We start from the raw sequence: 24,297 nt of genomic DNA on the forward strand, positions 1-24,297 counted from the left end.
CCTCTGCACCCTTTCTAAGGTTTCCACATCCTTCCTGTAGTGAGGCGACCAGAACAGAGCACAGTACTCCCAAGTGGGGTCTGACCAGGGTGCTATATAGCTGCAACGTCATCTCTCGGCTCCTATATTCAATTCCACGGTTGATGAAGGCCAATGCACCGTATGCCTTCTTAACCACAGAGTCAACCTGCGCAACTGCTTTCAGCATCCTATAGACTCGGACCCCAAGATCCCTCTGATCCTCCACACTGCCAAGAGTCTTACCATTAATACTATATTCTGCCATCATAGCTGACCTACCAGAATGAACCACTTCACACTTATCTGGGTTGAACTCCATCTGCCAGTTCTTAGCCCAGTTTTGTATCCTATCAATGTCCCGCTATAACCTCTGACAGACCTCCACACTATCCACAACACCTCTAACCTTTGTGTTGTCAGCAAACTTACTAACCCATCCCTCCACTTCTCCATCCAGGTCATTTACAAAAAAATCACGAAGAGTAAGGGTCCCAGAACAGATCCCTGAGGCACTCCACTGGTCACCGACCTCCATGCAGAATATGACCCGTCTACAACCACTCTTTGCCTTCTGTGGGCAAACCAGTTCTGGATCCACAAAGCAATGTCCCCTTGGATCCCATGCCTCCTTACTTTCTCTACAAGACTTATACGAGGTATCTTATCAAATGCCTTGCTGAAATCCATATACACTACATCTACTGCTCTACCTTCATCAATGTGTTTAGTCACATCCTCAAAAAATTCAATCAGGCTTGTGAGGCATGACCTGCCCTTGACAAAGCCATGCTGACTATTCCTAATCACATTATGCCGCTCTAAATGTTCATAAATCCTGCCTCTCAGGATCTTCTCCATCAACTTACCAACCACTGAAGTAAGACTCACTGGTTTATAATTTCCTGGGCTACCTCTACTCCCTTTCTTGAATAAAGAAACAACATCTGCAACCCTCCGATCCTCCGGAACCTCTCTCGTCCCCATCGATGATGCAAAGATCATCGCCAGAGGCTCAGCAATCTCCTCCCTCACCTCCCACAGGAAGAAGAAATAGCGAAACAGTCAGAAAGGAGTGGTTCCATTAGACCAACACAGCATGGATTCAGAAAAGGCAGGTCCTGTTTGACAAACTTACTGGAAGTTCTTTGAGGACATAATGAGTGCAGTGGATAGAGGGAGACAGGTGGATGTCGTATACTTGGATTTCCAGAAGGCTTTCGATAAGGTGCCACACAAGAGACTTATAAATAAGATACGGATGCATAGAGTCGGAGGAAGTGTATTGGCATGGATAGTGGATTGGTTAACCAATAGAAGGCAGACATCTGGTATAAATGGGTGTGTCTCTGGTTGGCAGTCTGTGGTGAGTGGGGTGCCGCAGCTGTTTACCATTTACATTGATAATTTAGAAGAGGGGACTGAGTGTAGCGTAGTAAAATTTGCTGATGACACTGAACTGAGTGGAAAAGCAAATTGTACAGAGGATGTGGAGAGTCTGCAGAGGGATATAGATAGGTTAAGTGAGTGGGCCAAGGTCTGGCAGATGGAATAGAATATTGGTAAATGTGAGAGCATCCACTTTGGAAAGAATAATAGAAGAGCAGATTATTATTTAACTGGTAAAAAATTGCAGCATGCTGTTGTGCAGAGGGAGTTGGGAGTGCTTGTTAATGAATCGCAAAATGTTGGCTTGCAGGTACAACAGTTTATTAAGAAGGCAAATGGAATGTTGGCCTTCATTGCTAGAGGGATTGGATTCAAGAGCAGGGAGGTCATGCTGCAACTATACAAGGTACTGGTGAGGTGTGTGCAGTTCTGGTCTCCATACTTGAGGAAGGATATACTGGCTTTGGGGGCAGTGCAGAGAAGGTTCACCCGGTTGATTCCAGAGATGAAGGGGTTAGCCTATGAGAAGAGATTGAGTCGCCTGGGACTATACTCTTTGGAATTCAGAAGAATGATAGAAACATACAAAATTTTGAAAGGGATAGATAAGATAGAAGTAGGAAAGTTGTTTTCATTGGTAGATGAGATGAGAACTAGGGGACATTGCCTCAAGATTTGGGGAGAAGATTTAGTACGGAGATGAGGAGAAACTGTTTTTCCCAGAGAGTGGTGAATCTGGAATTCTCTGCCCAGGGAAGCAGTTGAGGCTTCTTCACTAAATATATTTAAGATACAGATAGATTGATTTTTACATAGTAAGGGAATTAAGGGTTATGAGGAAAAGGCAGGTAGATGGAGTTGAGTTTACGGACAGATCAGTCGTGATCTTATTGAATGGCGGGGCAGGCTCGATGAGCTGGATGGCCTACTCCTGCTCCTATTTCTTACGTTCTTATTTCTTATATCCTTCACATATATGAGGAGTAAAGATCTTTATGTTATGTCTCCATCTAAATGTGCAATGTTCAATCATAGTAATTTATAATAAACAGAACAGTCAATGTAATATAGACAACACTCAAAATGCTGGTGGAACACAGCAGACCAGGCAGCATCTATAAGGAGAAGCACTGTCGACGTTTCGGGCCGAGACCCTTCGTTAGGACTAACTGAAAGGAAAGATAGTAAGAGATTTGAAAGTAGTGGGGGGAGGGGGAAATGCGAAATGACAGGAGAAGACCGGAGGGGGTGGGATGAAGCTAAGAGCTGGAAAGGTGATTGGCGAAAGTGATACAAAGCTGGAGAAGGGAAAGGATCATGGGACGGGAGGCCTCGGGAGAAAGAAAGGGGGAGGGGGAAGCACCAGAGGGAGATGGAGATGCAAGCAACTAAATATGTCAGGGATGGGGTAAGAAGGGGAGGAGGGGCATTAACAGAAGTTACAGAAGTCAATGTTCATGCCATCAGGTTGGAGGCTACCCAGTCAGTATATAAGGTGTTGTTCCTCCAACCTGAGTTTGGATTCATTTTGACAGTAGAGGAGACCATGGGTAGACATATCAGAATGGGAATGGGACGTGGAATTAAAATGTGTGGCCACTGGGAGATCCTGCTTTCTCTGGCGGACAGAGCGTAGGTGTTCAGCGAAACGTAATATAGAGTACACTCAAATCAGCGTGATTTCATCAGTCTGATGGCCGGGTGGAAGAAGCTATCCCAGAGCCTGTTGGTCTTAGCTTTTATGCTGCAGTACTGTTTCCCGGATGGTAGCAGGTAGAATAGATTGTGGTTGGGATGACTTGGCTTCCCAATGATTTTTTTTAGGCCCTTTTTCCACACCTGTCCTTGTAAATGTCCTGGATCATGGTGAATTCACAACTACAGATGTGCTGGGCTGTCCGCACCACACTCTGCAGAGTCCTGCGATTAAGGGAGGTACAGTTCCTGTACCAGGCAGTGATGCAGCCAGTCAGGATGCTCTCTGTTGTGCCCCTGTAGAAAGTTCCTAGGCTTTGGGGGACCATATCAATCTTCCTCAACCGTCTGAAGTGAAAGAGGCGCTGTTGATAGAGATTTGATAGAGGTATGCAAAATTGAGGGGTGTGGATAGGGTAAATGCAAGTGGGCTTTTTCCACTGAGGTTGGTTGAGATTACAACCACGGGTTAACGGTGAAAGGTTAAGTGGAATATGAGAGGAAACTTCTTCACTCGAGAGTTGTGAGAGTGTGGAATGAGTTGGCAGCGCAAGTGGTCCAGACTAGCACAATTTCAGTATTGAAGAGAAGTTTGGATAGATGCATGGATAGCAGGGATATGGAGAGCTGTTATCCCGGTCCAGGTCGATAGGAGTCAGCAGTTTAAGTAGTTTTGGCATGGACTAGAAGTGCCTGTTTCTGTGCTGTACTTCTCTATGACTGCCTTCTAAACTTAAGCGAGTAAATGGCCCAAAGCCACCAAACGCTTCTTATTCTGGAATTTTTTTTGACTGAGGATTCCTTGTCTATCTAATTATTATACATGTTTTTACTTTGGGACTTTTTTTTTTGTGCAGCTATTCACTGAACTAACCAACCTTGAACCTATATCTGGAGGATTCGAACTTTCAGATTCAATGTAAGTATGCAAATACAAGCTTATGGTTAAATGATGGTTAGATTACTTGATTAGTAATCCAGAGGCATACATAATGATCCAATGTAATGCTGGTAAGTGTTGTGCAGAGAATAACATAGAAAGTGCTGGATATTACACTTGGTGTGATTATAATGAGAGGCTCCAGAGAGTCATGGACAAACTGAGTGAGGATGTATGTACAGAGCAGATGCAGTGTAACATGAAAAACGTCAGGCCATATTCAGTCACCATATAACAATTACAGCACAGAAACAGGCCATCTTGGCCCTTCTAGTCCATGCTGATCGCTTACTCTCGCCTAGTCCCACCTAGCTACACTCAGCCCATAATCCTCCATTCCTTTCCTGTCCATATACCTATCCAATTTCTTTTTAAATGGCAATATCGAACCTGCCTCTACCACTTCTACTGGAAGCTTGTTCCACACAGCTACCACTCTAAGTAAAGAAGTTCCCCCTTGTGTTACCCCTAAACTTCTGTCCCTTAACTCTCAACTCATGTCCTCTTGTTTGAATCTCCCCTACTCTCAGTGGAAAAAGCCTATCCACGTCAACTCAATCTATCCCCCTCATAATTTTAAATACCTCTGACAAGTCCCCTCTTCAACCTTCTACGCTCCAAAGAATAAAGACCTAACTTGTTCAACCTTTCTCTGTAACTTAGGTGCTGAAACCCAGGCAACATTCTAGTAAATCTTCTCTGTACTCTCTCTATTTTGTTGACATCTTTCCTATAATTCGGTGACCAGAACTGTACACAATACTCCAAATTTGGCCTCACCAATGCCTTGTACAATTCTAACATTACATCCCAACTCCTATACTCAATGCTCTGATTTGTAAAGGTCAGCATACCAAAAGCTTTCTTCACTACCCTATCCACATGAGGTTCCACCTTCAGGGAACTATGCACCATTATTCCTAGATCACTCTGTTCTGCTGCATTCCTGAATGCCCTACCATTTACTATGTATGTCCTATTTTGATTGGTCCTATCAAAATGTAGCACCTCACACTTAGCAGCATTAAACTCCATCTGCCATCTTTCAGCCCACTGGCCTAAATCTTTCTGCAAGTTTTGAAAACCTGCTTCATTATCCACAACGCCACCTATCTTAGTATCATCTGCATACTTACTAATCCAATTTACCACCCCATCATCCAAATCATTAATGTATATGACAAACAACATTGGACCCAGTACAGATCCCTGAGGCATACCACTAGTCACCGTCCTCCAACCTGACAAACAGTTATCCACCACTACTCTCTGGCATCTCCCGTCCAGCCACTGTTGAATCCATTTTACTATCTCAATATTAATAACTAACGATTGAACCTTCCTAACTAACCTTCCGTGCGGAACCTTGTCAAAGGCCTTACTGAAGTCCATATAGACAACATCCACTGCTTTAAATTTACTGGTAAATTTAACAGTTAAAGCAGAGCATTTGTTGAGTATTCGCTTTCATCTCTATTCTCCTTCATCTCTTTGAGATTGGTTGCAATCAAACTTGTTTACTATTCAGTCTCTCTTCTCTGCACTCTGTCACATACATTCCTTATGTTCTCTCTACCCCACCATCTTCTCTGTAGTTTTCTAGTTTTAATACTTCTATTGACGAGTTAGCAATGAGACACATTCTGTTCTTTTCCTGTAGAAACCTCCTGAACTTTGTGTTTGCAGCATTTTCTGCTTTTATTTGAAGCAAATGGTTCTCTTTTATACAAATAAAAACTAATTTCCATCTATTCTGTTATCTGTTAACTACATTTGAGATTTTTGGATATGAAGTTTGAAAAAGGTACAACAGCTATTAATTTTAACCAAAAAAAGCTAACAACATTTGCAGTATATTCTTACTAAACTTGTGTGTTAAGTGTGATGAATTATTTTAAATACTTTTTCTCACCTTCATCAATTTTGTTTTCTTTTCCCAGGAGTTTTGAAAGAGTGACAACCCTGCCTGAATTAGCTTATTATGGGCTTAAACTACTTTGCTCGCCTATCCATGGTGATGTGAATAAGGTACTGGTCTTTATAGTGTTTCCATTAGCTTTGGTTCTGCACAACATTTGAAATAATAATGTACTGGATTTGTTTAATCTTTCAGACACTGCGCTACCTGTTTCGAAGATTATTAAATGTAATTTTAATGTTGGATGGTGAGGAAGGTACCAGATCTGCTGCACTCTTGTCAGTGGGACAGAGAGCTATCAATGCCAGAGGTCAAGCCATTAGATTTGTAAGGTCAGTAATTCTCATGGAAACATTCTTGGATAAATCACTTTTTGAGTTTGCATTTTAACATTTTAAAAAGGAGTTGGTTCAAAAGGCAAATTTATAGCGGTGTGCTACATGCAGCACTAAAATAATGACACGGAGTCGGTAGACTGCAGTTAAAGAAGATTTTATTCGAACTTCACAGCCTTGCTTTAAAGCCTCCCTGATCCCGCCCTCCCCGGGTGCGGATGCTGTACTCACAATCCCTCGCAGGCTTTTCCCTTTGTTGGTGAAGCAGACCTGGTGCCCTTTTGGGACTGGCCTTTGTGCCGCCACGCTGGCTATTTGTGAGCCGGTTCGAGTGCGCTAGGAAGTAGGTCGCCACAAATTGGTATTTGTTTAAATCAAGACATTCATTAATTTCACGACTTTGTGGTGCTGTAAAGCAATTATTTACTTACATTGCTGTAATCCCAGTCTAGCATTGTGGAAGTAAGTTAATTCAGGCAATATGCTTCCAGAACAGGTGGTCCAAGATTTCTGTGTTATAGTATGCACTTTATACAAGGAATAATGCAATCACTACAGTAGTTAATAGCATGTATTGTTTTAAAAAAAGGAGTATTTGTATTTGTGGAAAAAGGAGCAGCATTAGGTTAATCGATCCCTCAAGCCTACAGCACCATTCAACAAGGTCACAATTGGACCCAATCCTGGCCTCGGCCTCTTTCCCCATACCTCTTGTGCCTTTGTAGTTTAAATACCTGACAATATCTCTCTCAAATGTGTTCAATACCTCTGTCTTCTCAGCTCTCTGAAATTCCAAAGAGTTACGACTTTCTGAGAAAACTTATTCTTCATTTCAGACTTAAGTGTGTGACTGATTCTGAAACATTGCCCCAAGCTCTGGGTTGGGGTTGGGGTGTTTGGCATGGTAGTATAGTGGTTAGGGTAGCTCTTTACGGTACTAGTGATCAGGGTTCATTTCCTACCGCTGTCTGTAAGGAGCTTGTATGTTTCTTCTCTTGACTGCATAGGTTTCCTTTGGGTGCTCTGTTTTTGTACCACATTCCAAAGATGTACTGATTAGCGTTAGTAAGTTGTGGGCATAATATGTTGGCACTGGAAGCATGATAACACTTGAGGGCTGACCCCAGCACACCCCCAGACTTCTAGTCATTTACAACAATCTTGTATTTCACTTTCTCCACCGATTGTGTAGAGAGATGTTGTTAAGCCTACATTCGAGGTCAGGAATCAAAAGGTTGACCATTGTGGGACTAATGTTCTGAGCTGCATATACTTCAAAGTAAGCAGTATCATAGGAAAGGTGGATGAACTCAGGGCATAGATCAGCACATGGAATTATGACACTAGCCATGAATGAGACTTGATTGCAGGAGGGGCAGAACTGGCAGTTGAATATTCCGGGGTTCCATTGTTTTAGACATAATTAAAGGGGGAAGGGGTAGCATTATTAGTCTGGAAAATGCCACGGCAGTACTCAGTGGGGACCAACTGGAGAACTCAACTGGTGAGGTTTTATGGGTGGAACTGAGGAATAAGAAAGATATGACCACATTAATAAGTTTGCGTAGGGGAACACTTTGTATCTGGTAATCATAATGTCAGTAGTTTCAAGGTGATTATAGAAAAGGATAGCTGTGGTCCTTGGATTGAGATTCTGAATTGGTGAAAAGCCAGTTTTGATGGTATAAGAAATGATCTGCCAATTGTGGATTGGGACAGGTGGTTTTCTGGCAAAAGTGTACTTGGAAAGTGGGAGGCCTTAAAAACAAAGTCTTGAAAGTACAGAGTTTGTGTGTTCCTGTCTGTATAAAAGGCAAGGGTAACAGGTTTATGGAACCTTAGTTTTCAAGAGATATTGTGGCCTTAAGAAGGAAGTGCATAGGAGGTATAGGCAGGCAGTTAAAAATGAGGTACTTGAGAATAAGAAATGTAAGAGAACAACTAAGGAAATCAGGAGGGCTATAAGAAGGCATGAGTCATGGGTCCTATACAAATTCCAGAGGAGGAAGTGTTTTAGAAACATAGAAAATTAACAGCACAATACAGGCCCTTCTGCCCACAATGTTGTGCCGAACATGTACTTACTTTAGAAATTCCCTCAGGTTACCTATAGCCCTCTATTTTTCTAAGCTCCATGTACCTATCCAGGAGTCTCTTTATATCCCTATCGTATCCGCCTCCACCACCGCTGCCGGCAGCCCATTCCACGCACTCACCACTCTGAGTAAAAAACTTACCCCTGACATCTCCTCTGTACCTACTTCCCAGCACCTTAAACCTGTGTCCTCTTGTGGCAACCTGGGAAAAAGACTCTGACTATCCACACAATCAATGCCTCTCATCCTCTTGTACACATCTATCAGGTCACCTCTCATCCTCCGCCGCTCCAAGGAGAAAAGGCCAAGTTCACTCAACCTATTCTCATAAGGCATGCTCCCCAATCTAGGCACATCCTTGTAAATCTCCTCTGCACCCTTTTTATCCTTCCTGTAGTGAAGCAACCAGAACTGAGCACAGTACTCCAAGTGGGGTCTGACCAGGGTCCTATATAGCTGCAACATTACCTCTCGGCTATTCAACTCAATCCCACGGTTGATGAAGGCCAATGTACCATATGCCTTCTTAACCACAGAGTCAACCTGCGCAGCAGCTTTGAGTGTCCAATGGACTCGGACCCCAATATCCCTCTGATCCTCCACATTGCCAAGAGTCTTCCCATTAATAGTATGTTCTGCCATCATATTTGACCTACCAAAATGAAATACCTCACATTTATCTGGGTTGAACTCCATCTGCCACTTCTCAGCCCAGTTTTGCATCCTATCAATGTCCCACTCTGACAGCCCTCCACACTATACACAACACCCCCAACCTTTGTGTCATTAGCAAATTTGCTAACCCATCCTTCCACTTCCTCATCCAGGTCATTTTCCTGAACAGATCCCTGAGGCACACCACTGGTCACCGACCTTCATGCAGAATATGACCCGTCTATAACCACTCTTTGCCTTCTGTGAGCAAGCCAATTCTGGATCCACAAAGCAAGGTCCCCTTGGATCCCATGCCTTCTTACTTTCTCAATAAGCCTTGCATGGGGTACCTTATCAAATGCCTTGCTAAAATCCATATACACTACATCTACTGCTCTACCTTCATCAATGTGTTTAGTCACATCCTCCAAAAATTCAATCAGGCTTGTAAGGCACGACCTCCCTTTTACAAAGCCATGCTGACTATTCCTAATCATATTATGCCTCTCTAAATGTTCATACATCCTGCCTCTCAGGATCTTCTCCATCAACTTACCACCCACTGAAGTAAAACTCACTGGTCTATAATTTCCTGGGCTACCTCTACTCCCTTTCTTAAATCAGGGAACAACATCCGCAACCCTCCAATCATCCGGAACCTCTCCTGTCCCCAGTGATGATGCAAAAATCATTGCCAGAGGCTCAGCAATCTCCTCCCTCACCTCCTACAGTAGCCTGGGGTACATCTTGTCTGGTCCCGTTGACTTATCCAACTTGATGCTTTCCAAAAGCTCCAACACATCCTCTTTCTTAATATCTACATGCTCAAGCTTTTCAATCCACTGTAAGTCATCCCTACAATTGCCAAGATGCTTTTCCGTAGTGAATGTTGAAGCAAAGTATTCATTAAGTACCTCTGCTATCTCCTTTGGTTCCATACACACTTTTCTACTGTCACACTTAATTGGTTCTATTCTCTCACGTGTTATCCTCTTACTCTTCACATACTTGTAGAATGCCTTGGAGATTTACTTAATCCTGCTCACCAAGGCCTTCTTATGGCCCCAAATGGGTCTCCTAATTTCATTCTTAAGCTCCTTCCTGCTAGCCTTATAATCTAGATCTCTATCATTATCTAGTTTTTTGAACCTTTCGTAAGCTTTTCTTCTTGACTAGATTTTCAACAGCCTTTATACACCACAGTTCCTGTACCCTACCATCCTGTCCCTGTATCATTGGAAGATACCTGTGCAGAACGTCACGCAAATATCCCCTGAACATTTGCCACATTTCTGCCGTACGTTTCCCTGAGAACATCTGTTTCCAATTTATGCTTCCAAGTTCCTGCCTGATAGCCTCATATTTCCCCTTACTCCAATTAAATGCTTTCCTAATTTGTCTGTTCCTATTCCCTCTTCAATGCTATGGTAAAGGAGATAGAGTTGTGATCACTATCTCCAGAATGCTTTCCCACTGAGAGACCTGACACCCGACCAGGTTCATTTCCCAATACCAGATCAAGTACAGCCTCTCCTCTTGTAGTTTATCTACATATTGTGTCAAGAAATCTTCCAGAACACACCTAACAATCTCCACCCCATCTAAACCCCTCTCTTAAGGAAAATGCCAATCTATATTTGGGAAATTAAAATCTTCCCACCATGACAACCCCATTATTATTACACCATTCCAGAATCTGTCTCCCTATCTGTTCCTCGATGTCCCTATTACCTTTGGGTGGTCTATAAAAAAACACCCAGTAGAGTTATTGACCCCTTCCTATTCCTACTTTCCACCCAAAGAGACTCCGTGGACAACCCCTCCATGACTCCCTCCTTTTCTGCCGCCGTGACACTATCTCTGATCAACAGTGCCACACCCCCACCCCTTTTGCCTCCCTCCCTGTCCTTTCTGAAACATCTAAAACCTGGCAGTCGAAGTAACCATTCCTGCCCCTGAGCTATCCAAGTCTCTGTAATGGCCACAACATCATGGCTCTGAGTACTGATCCACGCTCTAAGCTCATCTGCTTTGTTCAGAATACTCCTTGCATTAAAATAGACACATCTCAAACCATCGGTCTGAGTACATCCCTTCTCTATCACCTACCTACCCTCCCTTTCGTACTGTCTCCAAGCTTTCTTGAAATTTGAGAGGGAAAAAATAAAATCCAATGTGTCGGTATTTCAGTGGAACAGAGGAAATTACAATGACATGAGGGGGGAACTGGCCAAAGTTGACTGGAAAGGGACATTTACAGGAAAGACAGCAGAGCAGCAATGGCTGGAGTTTCTGCAAAAAATGAGGGAAGTGCAAGACAGGTATATTCCAAAGAAGAACAAACTTTCAAAGGGAAGAAGGTCACTACCATGGCTGACAAGTGAAGTCAGAGCCAAACTGAAAGCAAAAGAGAGGACATACAAGGAAGCCAGAGCTACTGGGAAGATAGAGGATTGGGGAGCTTTTAAAAACTTGCAGAAGGAAACTAAGAAAGTCATTCAGAAGGAAAAGATGCGTTATGAGAGGAAGCTGGTGACTAATATCAAAGAAGTTCCTAAAAGAGTAAAAGAGAGTTGAGGGTAGATATAGGAACAATAGAAAATGACACTGTAGATATTGTAATGAGAGATGCAGAGATGGCAGAGGAACTGAATGCATATTTTGCATCAGTCTTCACAGTGGAAGACGTCTGCAGAATACCGGACATCCAAGAGTGTCAGGGAAGTGAAGTATGTGCAGTGAAAATTACAACTGAGAAGGTGCTCAGGAAGCTTAATGGTCTGAGGGTGGGATAAATCTCCTGGACCTGATAGAATGCACCCTCGGGTTCTGAAGGAAGTAGCTAGAGAGATTGCAGAGGCATTGACGATCTTTCAAGACTGGATGGATTCTGGCATTGTACCAGATGACTGGAAAATTGCAAATATTACTCCGCTATTTAAGAAGGGTGGGAGGCAGCAGAAAGGAAACTATAGGTTTGTATTCCTGGCATCAGTGGTTGGGAAGTTGTTGGAATCGATTGTTAGGGAGGAAATTATGGAGTACCTGGAGGCACATGACAAGATAGGGCAAAGCCAGCATGGTTTCCTGAAAGGAAAATCCTGCTTGACTAACCTACTGCAATTCTTTGAGGAAATTACAAGCAAGGTGGACAAAGGAGATGCAGTAGATGTGGTGTACTTGGATTTTCAGAAGGCCTTTGAAAAAGGTGCTGCACATGAAGCTGCTTAGCAAGAAAAGAGCCCATGGAATTACAGGGAAGTTACCAGCATGAGTGGAGCATTGGCTGGTCAGCAGAAAACAGAGTGTAAACAAAGGGATCCTATCCAATTCGGATATGTCCATACATGGCCTCCTCTACTGCCATGATGAGGCCAAACTCAGGTTGGAAGAGCAATACCTCATATACTGTCTGGGTAGTCTCCAGCCCCTTGGTATGAACATCAAATTCTCCAACTTCCGGTAGTTCCCTCCCTCTCCCTTCCACCATCCCACTTTCACTCTACCTCCTCTTCCAGCTGTCTATCACCTCTCTCATGATTCTGCTGCCTTCTACTACCCATAGTGCTTTCCCCTTACATTCCTTCTTCACCTTTCCTGCCTATCTCCTCCCCCACCCCTTGATCTTTCCTCCGATTAGTTTTTCACCTGGCACCTACCAGCCTTCTCCTTCCCACCCTCTCCCCACCTTCTTTATGGGGCCCCTGCTCTCTCCTTCTTCAGTCCGGATGTGCTAAGCCATATTTATTCTTGAAGGTAGCCAGCTAGGATTTCAGGATGCTTATCTCCTTGTGCACTCATGCGTAGAGATAGGATGTTCTGTCTATCATGCCTATTTTGCAATTTGTCTTTCGGGGCTGTCAAGTTATCCATGTACTGGATAACCTTGGCTCCAGCCTGTCTTGTGTGAGGGGTATCTGAACAACTATATCTGTGTTGTAAAGGGCATTGTGAGTTAGTTGGTGGATCGGACAGGAACAGTCACAGACAGACTGTTCCTGTTTGAGCGACTAAATGAGTAAGCCCCGGATGCTTTGAATAAAGAGTCTGTGCTTATGTGGTCTCTGAGTGACTTTATCCGGATTCGACTTCCACAACGGTATTAATGGATTTGTGGCTGAATTCGCTGATGGTACAAAGGTAGGTGGAGGAGCGGGCAGTGTTGAGGAAATAGACTTAGATAGTTTAGGGCAGGGGTCAGCAACGTTTACCACTGAAAGAGCCAATATGGACCCATTTCCCACAGAAAAGAAAACACTGGTAGCCACAAAAACCCGTTTGACATTTAAAATGAAATAACACTGCATACAACGTTTTTTTTTGCCTTTATGCTATGTATAAACAAACTATAATGTGTTGCATTTATGAAATTGATGAACTCCTGCAGAGAAAACAAAATTACATTTCTGCATGCAACAAAAACATTTTGAACTCCGAAAAAAAGACGTTGGGTTGAAGGTTACTCCATAGTTAGCCTACCTTGGATAGAAGATTTAAAAGAAAGTGCGCACTGGCGTGTGTCAGGCATTGGCAGTGGTGATGTATATTAATAGCGATATAAAAACACGTTGTAGCGGTGTGCTACACGCAGCGCTAAAATAAAGACACTGCAGTCAAAAGTAACTTTATTCGAACTAAACAGCCTTGCTTTAAAGCCTCCCTCAACCCGTCCCCGTGGGCGTGGATGCTCCAAAAGACACGTACTCACAAACCCCCGTAGGCTATCTCCCTTAGCCGGAACGGTGGCTAATTGTGAGCCGGTTCGGATGTGCCAGGAAATGGGGTCTCCACAATGTTTTTAGATTGTACAAGATCACCATTATCTTCAAATTTCAAATTACACTTCAAAAACTAACAAACCACGGGGAGCCGCAGCACAGAGATGAAAGAGTCGCATGCGGCTACGGAGCCGCGGGTTGCAGACCCCTGGTTTAGGGGAATGGGCAAAAAAGTGGCACTTGAAATACAATGTTGGAAAGGCTATGGTCATGCACTTTGGTGGAAGAAATAAACAGTCAGACTATAATTTAGATGGGGAGAGAATTCAAAATGCAGAGATGCAAAGGGACTTGGGAGTCCTTGTGCAAGAAACCCTAAAGGTTAAACTCCAGGTTGAGTCGGTTGCGAAGAAGGAGAATGCAATGTTGGCATTCATTTCTAAAGGTATAGAATATAAGAGCAGGGATGTGATGTTGAGGCTTGATAAGGCACTCGTGAGACCACACTTGGAGTATTGTGTGCAGTTTTGGGCTCCTTATTTTAGAAAGGATATACTGACGTTGGAGAGGGTTCAGAGAAGGTTGATGAGAATGATTCCAGGAATGAAAGGGTTACCATGTGAGGAACGTATGGCAGCCCTTGGGCTGTATTCCCTGGAGTTCAGGAGAATGGGGGGGAATCTCATAGAAACATTCCGAATGTTAAAAGGCCTCAACAGATTAGATATGGGGCAAAGTTATTTCCCATGGTAGGGGATTCTAGGATAAGAGGGCACAACTTCAGGATTGAAGGACGTCCTTTTAGAACTGAGCTGTGGAGAAATTACTTTAGTCAGAGAGTGGTAAATCTGTGGAATTTGTTGCCACGAGCAGTTCTGGAGGCCAAGTCATTGGGTGTATTTGAGGCAGAGATAGATAGGTTCTTGATTAGCCAGGGCATCAGAGGGTATGGGGTGAAAGCAAGGGAGTGGGGATGACTGGAAGATTGGATCAGCCATGATGGAATGGTGGAGTAGACTCGATGGGCTGAATGGCCTACTTCTGCTCCTATATCTTATGGTCTTATTTATATCAATGATCTGGATGAAAATGTGGTTAACTAGATTAGCAAATTTCTGATGTCACGATTGGAGGGGTGTAGGGATGTACATAGAATAATATAGCACATTACAAGCCCTTCGGCCCACAATGTTGTGCTGCCCCTCAAACCCTGCCTCCCATATAGCCCCCCACCTTAAATTCCTCCATATTCCTCCATATACCTGTCCAGTAGTCTCTTAAACTTCACTAGTGTGTCTGACTCAGGCAGTGCATTCCACGCACCAACCACTCTGAGTGAAAAACCTTCTTCTAATATCCCCCTTGAACTTCCCTCCCCTTACCTTAAAGCCATGTCCTCTTGTACTGAGCAGTGGTGCCCTCGTGAAGAGATGCTGGCTGTCCACTCTGTCTATTCCTCTTAATATCTTGTATACCTCTATCATGTCTCCTCTCATCCTCCTTCTCTCCAAAGAGTAAAGCCCTAGCTCCCTAGGGAGAAGTGAGAAAGACTATCATGGCTTGCAGTGGGATCTGGATCAGCTGGAAAAATGGACTGAAAAATGGCAGATGGAATTTAATGCAGACAAGCGTGAGGTATTGCACTTTGGGAGATCCAGTCAGGGTAGGTCTTACACAGTGAGCAGTAGGCCACTGAGGAGTGTGGTGTAACAGGGATCTGGAAATACAGATCCATAATTCCTTGTAAGTGGCATCATAGGTATATGGCATTGTAAAGAAAGGTTTTGGCACATTGGCCTTCAAAAATCAATGTACTGAATATTGAGATGTTATGTTGAAATTGTATTAGACATTGGTGAGACTGATTTTGGAATATTGTGTGCAGTTACGGTCACCTACCTACACGAAAGATGTACAATTCCTATAAAATCTATTCAACAAACCCCACCCTCCCAGAGTTTTCATGTTTTATTGTTTTACAACTTTGAATCACAGTGAATTTAATTTGGCTGTTTTTGACACTCATCAACAGAAGAAGAATCCTTCGTGTCAAAGTGAAAACATCCCTACAAATCAGTCTAAATTTATACAGATATTAAACACAAGCTAATTGATTGTGTAATTACTCACCCCCTGCAAGTCAGTATGTATGTAGTAGATGTACCTTTGGTAGCAATTACATCCTTGAGTCTGTGTGGATAGGTCTATGTGAGTTTTGCTCATCTGGACACTGCAATTTTTCCCCCATTCTTCTTTACAAAACTGCTCAAGCTCTGTCAGATTGCATGGGGATTGTGAGTGAACAGCCCTTTCCAAGTCCAGCCACAAATTCTCAATTGGATTGTGGTTCAGATTCTGACTTGGCCACTCCAGGACATTAATTTTTTTGTTTTTAAGCCATTCCTGTGTGGCTTTGGCTTTAAGCTTGGGGTCATTGTCTTGCTGGAAAACAAGAGATTCATTTCTAGAGTTATAGAATGTAAGAGCACGGATGTGATGTTGAGGCTCTATAAGGCACTCATGAGACCACACAGAGTATTGTGTGCAGTTTTGGGCTCCTTATTTTTGAAAGGATATACCTACACTGGAAAGGGTTCAGAGAAGATTCATGAGAATGATTCCAGGTATGAAAGGGTTACCATATAAGGAAAGACTGCATCAGGATTTCCCTATATTTTGTTGCATTCATTTTACCCTCTACCTTCATAAGCCTTCCAGGGCCTGCTGCAGTGAAGCATTTCCATAACATGATGCATAGACCACCATACTTCACGGTAGAGATGGTGTGTTTTTGATGATGTGCGGTGTTTGGCTTAAGCCAAAAACAACATTTAGTCTGATGCTAATTTTGGTTTAACCAAAAAGCTAATTTTGGTTTCATCAGACCATAGAACCTTCTTCCAGCTGACTTCAGACTCTCCCACATGCCTTCTGGCAAACTCAAGCCGAGATTTCTTGAAAGTCTTTTTTTCAATAGTGGCCTTCTCTTTGCTAGTCTCCCATAAAGCTATGACTGGTGTAGCACCCGAGCAGTTGTTGTATGCGCAGTCCCTCCCATCTCAGCCACTGAAGCTTGTAACTCCTCCAGAGGTGTCATAGGTCTCATGGTGGTCTCTCTCAGTAGTCCCCTTCTTGCACGGTCACTCAGTTTTTGAGCATGGCCTGCTCTAGGTGGATTTAGAGCTGTGCCATATTCTTCCCATTTCTTGATGATTGACTTAACTGTTCTCCAAAGGATATTCACTGACTTGGAAATTTTCTTGTATCATTCTTTTGTCTTCATGGTGTAGTTTTTGCCAGGATACTGATTCACCAGCAGTTGGACCTTCCAGATACTGGTGTATTTTTACTACAATTAATTGAAGCACCTTAACTGCACACAGATGTTTATTTAACTAATTATGTGACTTCTAAAACCAATTGACTGTACCAGTGTGTGTCATATTAAAAGGGGGGGGGGGTGGTGAATACTTACGCAATCAATTATTTTGTGTTTTATATTTGTAGTTAATTTTGATCACTTTGTTGAGATCTGTTTTCACTTTGTCACAAAGGAGTCTTCTTCTGTTCATCATTGCCAAAAAAGCCAAGTTAAATCCACTGTGATTCATTGTTGTCAAACAGTAAAACATGAAAATTTCCAAGGGGCGTGAATACTTTTTGTAGGCACTGTAAATAAAGCTGAAAGAGTGCAAAGAAAATTTACAAGGATGTTGCTTTGACTTGAGGACTTGTGATTTTGAGAAAGGTTGAATAGGTTAGGACTTCATTCCCTATAGTGTAGAAGATTTAAGGGAGATTTCGTAGGCCTCAGCACATTAACTCTTCCTGAATTGCTGATTTCAAAATGACCCATTTATCCTAGCTTTTTGTTTTCAATCAATTTGTTAGTAGCCTATCCATCATTCCCTCCATTAGCCAGTTCATATCTGTTGCCTGGATTGGAGAGTGTGCCTTATGAGAATAGGTTGAGTGAACTTGGCCTTTTCTGCTTGGAGGATGAGAAGTGGCCTGATAGAGGTGTATAAGATGATGAGAGGCATTGATTGTGTGGATAGCTAGAGGCTTTTTCCCAGGGCTGAAATGGCTAACATGCGGAGGCATAGTTTTAAGGTGCTTGGAAGTAGGTACTGAGGGGATGTCAGAGGTACGTTTTCCACACAGAGAGTGGTGGGTGTATGTGCACTGCCAGTGATGGCAGACACAATGGGTACATGAAGCTTAGAAAAATAGAGTGTTATGCGGTAGGGAAATTCTAGGCAGTTTTTAAAGTAGGTTACATGGTCGGCACAATGTTGTGGGCCGTTGGGCCTGTAATGTGCTGTAGATTTCTATGTTCTATATCTATACTGTAGAGGGTATCAATTAACCCTAATACTATTACAGTGCCAGTAAACCATGTTCTATTCTGCCACTGTCTGTAAGGAGTTTGTACATTCTTCCCATGACTGCATAGGTTTCCACTGGGTGCTCCAGTTTCCTCCCACATTCCCAAGACTTACGGGTAGTAAGTTAATTGGTCACTTGAGTGGAATTGGGCGACCTGTGCTCGTTGGGCCAAAAGGGCCTGTTACCATGCTGTATCACTAAATGAATAAATGGAATCCATGCATTGTTGTACAGTAGCCATTTATTTCTAACCTCATTCAAAAACTCATCTATGCACCACCTTATTCTGGATTCTTCCACCTTTCTTTCCAGTTCTGAGGAAGGGTCTTGGCCCAAAACACTGACTGTTTATTCCTGTCCATAAATGCTGTCTGACTTGCTGAGTTTCTCCAGTATTTTGTGTGTGTTACCCACCTATGATAGTCCCACTTTTTATCTTGCATCCTCTCTCCTCTATTCTACCACCTTCCTACAGTTGAAGGAATTTGAAGTTGACTAAATATACTAACCAGCACATTGACATGTGGGATGAAACTGGACCACCAGGAAAATGTGTAAGCTCCACACAGACTTCATCAGAGATCAAAAGCAAAGTTTATCATCAAAGTACTTATATGTTATCATATACTACTTTGAAATTCATTTTCTTGCAGGCATTTACAAGAAAATAAAGAAATACATAGACTTTACAAAAAAAATTCTACATAGGAAAGATACTGGCATGAATAGCGAATGGCTGACAGGCAGGAGGTAGCAAGTGGGAATAAAAGGGCCCTTTTCTGGTTGGCTGCCAGTGACTAGTGGTGTTCCTCAGAGTTCAGCTGCTTTTTACATTGTTTGTCAGTGATTTAGATAATGAAATTGATGGCTTTGTGGAAAGGTTTACAGATGATGTGAAGATAGATGGAGGGGTAGGTAGTGCTGAGGAAGCAATACATTTGTAGCAGAACTTCCACAAATTGGAAGAATGGGCAAAAAAGTGGTAGATGGAATACTGTGTTGGAAAATGCATGATAATAGATTTTGGTAAAAGGAACAATGCTACAGACTATAATCTAAATGGGGAGAAGGTTCAAACATTAGAGATGTAGAGGGACTTAGGAGACCTTGTGCAGAACACCCGGAAGGTTAATATACAGGTTGAGTCTGTGGTAAGGAAGGCAAATGCAATGTTGGCAATTATTTCAAGGGGAATAGAATATAAAAGCAAGGAGTTAATGCTGAGCCTTTATAAGACACTAGTCAGGCCGCACTTGGAGTATTGTCAACAGCTTTGGGCCCCATATCTCAGAAAGAATTTGCTGTCGTTGGAGCACGTCCAGAGGAGCTTAGCGAGAATGATTCTGGGAATGAAGGGGTTAACATATGAGGAGCATTTGGCAGCTTTGGGCCTGTACTCACTGGAATTTGGAAGAATGTGGAGGGATCTCATTGAAACCTACCGAAAGTTGAAAGGACTCAATAGGGTGGATGTGGAGAGGATGTTTCTTATGGTGGGGGTATCAAGAACTCGAGGGCACAGCTTCAAAATTTAGAACAGAGGTAAGAGCATTTTTTTTTAAGCTAGAGAGTAGTGAATCTGTTAAATACTTTGCAACGGGCTGCGGTGGAGGCTAAGTCCATGTGTATATTTAAGGCGGAAGTTGATCATTTCCTGTTTGGTCGGGGCACCAAAGGATGTGGTGAGTTGGATCCAGGAACAGCCATGTTGGAATGGCCTAATTCTGCTCCTATGTCTTATGGTCTAAAGACTTGACAAATAACCAATGTGCAAAAGAAGATAAATTGTGCAAATAAAAATAGTACTGAGAACACGAGTTGAAAAGAGTCCTAGAAAGTTAACCAAGGTTGTAGAATCTGTGTCTGGAGCTGTAAAGCAAACAATGGCTTATGTGGAGTTATATATTTTGAATATTAGTTTTAATTGTTTTGATCTCTGCTGGTTATATACTAAATGTGGGGAATATTTTGTAAGTTACACAGAAATGGAAGTGGCTAATTAAATCACCTTGTGCTATGAGTTGTCATGACTTTGTAAAGCATTTTGTTTGCAGTTACATTGTGGATGAGTTGAAAGCGACTGCATTGCCTGTTCTTCGAATTTTGCTGCAACACATCTGCGCAAAGGTTTGAAACAATTTACAAATTATATGTTACAGTTCCCATTCTCAAAAGTTGGAAACTTAAATTCCATATGCTATGCCCATGGTTAAGTAGATCATACCAGAACATGAAAAGAGAAATTAACCATATTTTATGTTCTCTGGAAGAAAATGTGCTTGCTTCTGTTTTACTGTATAATTATAATTCAAGTGTTTTTCATGGGGTATTCTAGTTATTGACACCAAAACCAGTGGAAAATTTTATTTTCCTGATTCAGCACTTCAGAATCTTTTCAATTGGCGTGCTTTAATGAGAAAAGCTTATTTGCTATTTACTTGCTTGAGATGATCCATGAAAGTGGTATCCTTCCCAAAGGTTTCACGTTGCCTCCAAGATGGGGTGGTGATAGGCAGGTGAGGAAAAGATGGAAGAATGGAGCCAGGAGTGGGAGAGGGACAGGATCCACTTAGGATCTTGTATGGTTGAATAAAGTCAACCCTCATTCTTCTAATCAAAAAAATATAAGCAGGCCGAAGACTGGAAAAATGTTGCATCCTCTACAGATAAATACAGAAACTACATTTTAACCTTGGTGGTGAGCAAATTCTGGAAATAATAGAGGGCATGAATTAGTGGCCACTTAGACTTGGCTGTACATAGCTTTATTTCTTTTTTTTATTAGTTTTTTTATACATTTTTTACATAACTACAGATAAAAAAAACCCCAGATCAAAATGAAGAACATTGATACAGTGCAAAAATAAACATACAATACCAGTATGATACAAAGAAAGATAATTGAAAAAGCACCCAAATTGAAGACAAGTAAAATTAGTATCCTCCCCAAGCCCCGCAACACAAAAAAAACTCCAGACCAACCACAACACAATATAGAGAATATAAATCAGGACAATCAAACCCCCAAAACTGTAAATACACTTAGCAACAGAAGATATTAATGCCTACTACCAAAAGAAAAAGGAGCTGAAAGCAAGGGACCGAAAAAAAAACCTTAGTTAAGAGGAAGGTTATGAAAGTACTCAATAAAAGGTCCCCAGACCTTATGGAACTTTAAATTCGAATTAAGAACTGAACAATGAATTTTTTCAAGGTCTAAGCAGGCCATAATATCGTTAAGCCATTGAGCATGCGTGGGTGGGGCAACATCTCTCCATCTAAGGAGGATTAAACGTCTGCCAGGAGAGAGGCAAAAGATAATATTCGACACTTAGTCAAACTCAGACGTAAATCTGTCTCACCTCAGAAACCAAACAAAGCAATTAAAGGGTTTGGTTCTAGGTGGTGATTCAGAATATATGATAACGTTATGAAGACATCTTTCCAAAATTTCTCCAAGCTAGGACAAAACCAGTACATATGAATGAGAGAGGCCTCGCCCCTTTTGCATTTATCACAAAGCGGGCTGATGTTAGGGTAAAATCGAGATAATTTAGATTTAGACATATGGGCTCTATGAACAATCTTAAACTGTAAAAGGCAATGGCGAGCACAAAGAGAGGTTGAATTAACCGATTTGAGAATCGAGTCCCAAGTCTCATTAGATAAACAGATATTCAAATCATGCTCCCATGCCATTATAATTTTATCTACAGGGGCACGTCGTAAGGCTGCTAATTTATCACGAATAAATGATATTAAACCTTTACCTAGTGGATTAATGGAGAGAAATAAGTCCATAACATTTTTCTCAGGCATTTCAGGGAAGTTAGGAATTAAAGGAACAATAAAGTGTCCAATTTGGAGATTTCTAAAAAAATGAACATTGGGCAGATTGAACTTAACAGAGAGTTGTTGAAAAGAAGCGAAGCGATTATCAATAAAAAGATCTTCAAAATGTCATGCCCTTCCTATACCAATCATGGAATGTTGAGTCATACGTAGTAGGTAAAAAAAAAGGTGATTATGTAAGATAGGGCTAGAAACGGAAAAACCATGGAAACCATAGCATTTCCTAAACTGAGCCCATATACGCAAAGTGTGTCTAACAAGAGGATTAACTATTAATCTGGACAAACTACAAGGGAGTACAGAGCCAAGAAGTGCAGAGATAGATAATTCTTTAGTGGAGCTCAACTGCATTGCCACCCAATTAGGGCACTCGGGCTGGCCATGGGAAAAGGACCAAACGGTAGCACAACGTATATTGGCTGCCCAATAATATAAACGAAATTTAGGTAAAGCCATGCCGCCCTCTTTTTTAGGTTTTTGGAGATAGACTTTATTAATTCTAGAGCGCTTATTCTTCCACAGATATGACAAAATAATAGAGTCTAAGGAATCAAAAAAAGATTTAGGAATAAAAATTGGGATTGATTGAAATAAATATAAAAGTTTAGGGAGAACATACATTTTAACAACATTAATACGACCTACCAAAGACATAGATAGAGGTGACCATTGTAACAGACTCTGTTTTATAGTATATGAAAGATTGGCAAAATTTCCACGAAAGAGATCTTTAAACTTCCTTGTGACTGTAATCCCAAGATAAGTAAATTGATTATGAACTACTTTAAAAGGGAGATCACGAAATGTTAATTCTTGTGCTTCTTTATTAATTGGGAAAAGTTCACTCTTATGTAAATTAAGTTTATAGCCAGAGAACTGGCTAAACTGGTCAAGAAGTGAAAACATTGGAGGTAAGGATGTAGACGGATTTGAAAGAAAAAGTAATAAGTCATCAGCATAAAGAGAAACTTTATGCTCAACACCCCCTCTCCAAATCCCGGTCAATTCAGGACAATTTCGAAATGCTATCGCCAAAGGTTCTATAGCCAAATCAAAGAGAAAGGGACTTAAAGGGCATCCCTGACGGGTGCCACGTTTGAGGTTAAATAACTGGGATTTCTGAAAATTAGTCAAAACAGAGGCAGTAGGACACAAATACAGCAATTTGATCCAAGAGATAAAATTTTGACTGAAGTCAAATTTTTCTAAGACTGCAAAAAGGTAGTTCCACTCTATACGATCAAATGCTTTATCCGCTGCCTGCTGCACTTGCTGATTCACCTTCAGTGACTGATGAACAAGGACTCCTAGATCTCTTTGTATTTCTCCCTTACCTAATTCTACACCGTTCAGATAATCTGCCTTCCTGTTATTACTCCCAAAGGGGATAACTTCACACTTATTCACATTAAACATCATCTGCCAAGTATCTGCCCACTCACCCAGCCTATCCAAGTCACCTTGAATTCTCCTAACATCCTCATCACATGTCACACTGCCACCCAGTTTAGTATCATCAGCAAACTTGCTGATGTTATTCTCAATGCCTTCATCTAAATCGTTGATGTAAATTGTAAACAGCTGTGGTCCCAATACTGAACCCTGTGGCACCCCACTAGTCACCACCTGCCATTCTGAGAAACACCCATTCACTGTTACCCTTTGCTTTCTATCTGCCAACCAGTTTTCTCTCCATGTCAATATCTTCCCCCCCCCCCCCCCAATGCCATGAGCTCTGATTTTACCCACTAATCTCCTATGTGGGACCTTATCAAATGCCTTCTGAAAATCGAGGTACACTACATCCACTGGATCTCCCTTGTCTAACTTCCTGGTTACGTCCTCAAAAAACTCCCAATAGATTAGTCAAGCATGATTTGCCCTTGGTAAATCCATGCTGGCTCAGCCCAATCCTATCACTGCTATCTAGATATGCCACTATTTCATCTTTAGTAATGGACTCTAGCATCTTCCCCACTACTGATGTTAGGCTTATAGTTCTCTGTTTTCTCCCTCCCTCCTTTCTTAAAAAGTGGGATAGCATTAGCCATTCTCCAATCCTCAGGAATTGATCCTGAATGTAAGGAACATTGGAAAATGATTACCAACGCATCCGCATTTTCCAGAGCCACCTCCTTTAGTACCCTAGGATACAGACCATCTGGACCTGGGGATTTGTCAGCTTACAGTCCCATCAGTCTACTCATCACCGTTTCCTTCCTAATGTCAATCTGTTTCATTTCCTCTGTTACCCTATGTCCTTGGCCCATCCATACATCTGGGAGATTGCTTG

General features: G+C 42.0%; 1 protein-coding gene across 3 annotated transcripts in view; it reads left to right on the forward strand.

Moving 5' to 3' along the window:
* ncapd3 (non-SMC condensin II complex, subunit D3) overlaps positions 1 to 24,297 on the forward strand; it is a 269,184-nt gene that overhangs the window by 52,288 nt on the left and 192,599 nt on the right. For 2 of the 3 annotated variants that reach the window (XM_059956769.1, XM_059956770.1), the window contains exons 6-9: positions 3,960 to 4,021; positions 5,983 to 6,070; positions 6,156 to 6,292; positions 20,207 to 20,279. In XM_059956769.1, the coding sequence (XP_059812752.1) occupies positions 3,960 to 4,021; positions 5,983 to 6,070; positions 6,156 to 6,292; positions 20,207 to 20,279 (360 nt within the window). The remainder of the gene's footprint in view (positions 1 to 3,959; positions 4,022 to 5,982; positions 6,071 to 6,155; positions 6,293 to 20,206; positions 20,280 to 24,297) is intronic. The other variant, XM_059956771.1, reaches the window with a different exon arrangement.

The sequence above is a fragment of the Hypanus sabinus genome, chromosome X2 (assembly GCF_030144855.1).
Source record: "Hypanus sabinus isolate sHypSab1 chromosome X2, sHypSab1.hap1, whole genome shotgun sequence".
Lineage (NCBI taxonomy): Eukaryota > Metazoa > Chordata > Chondrichthyes > Myliobatiformes > Dasyatidae > Hypanus > Hypanus sabinus.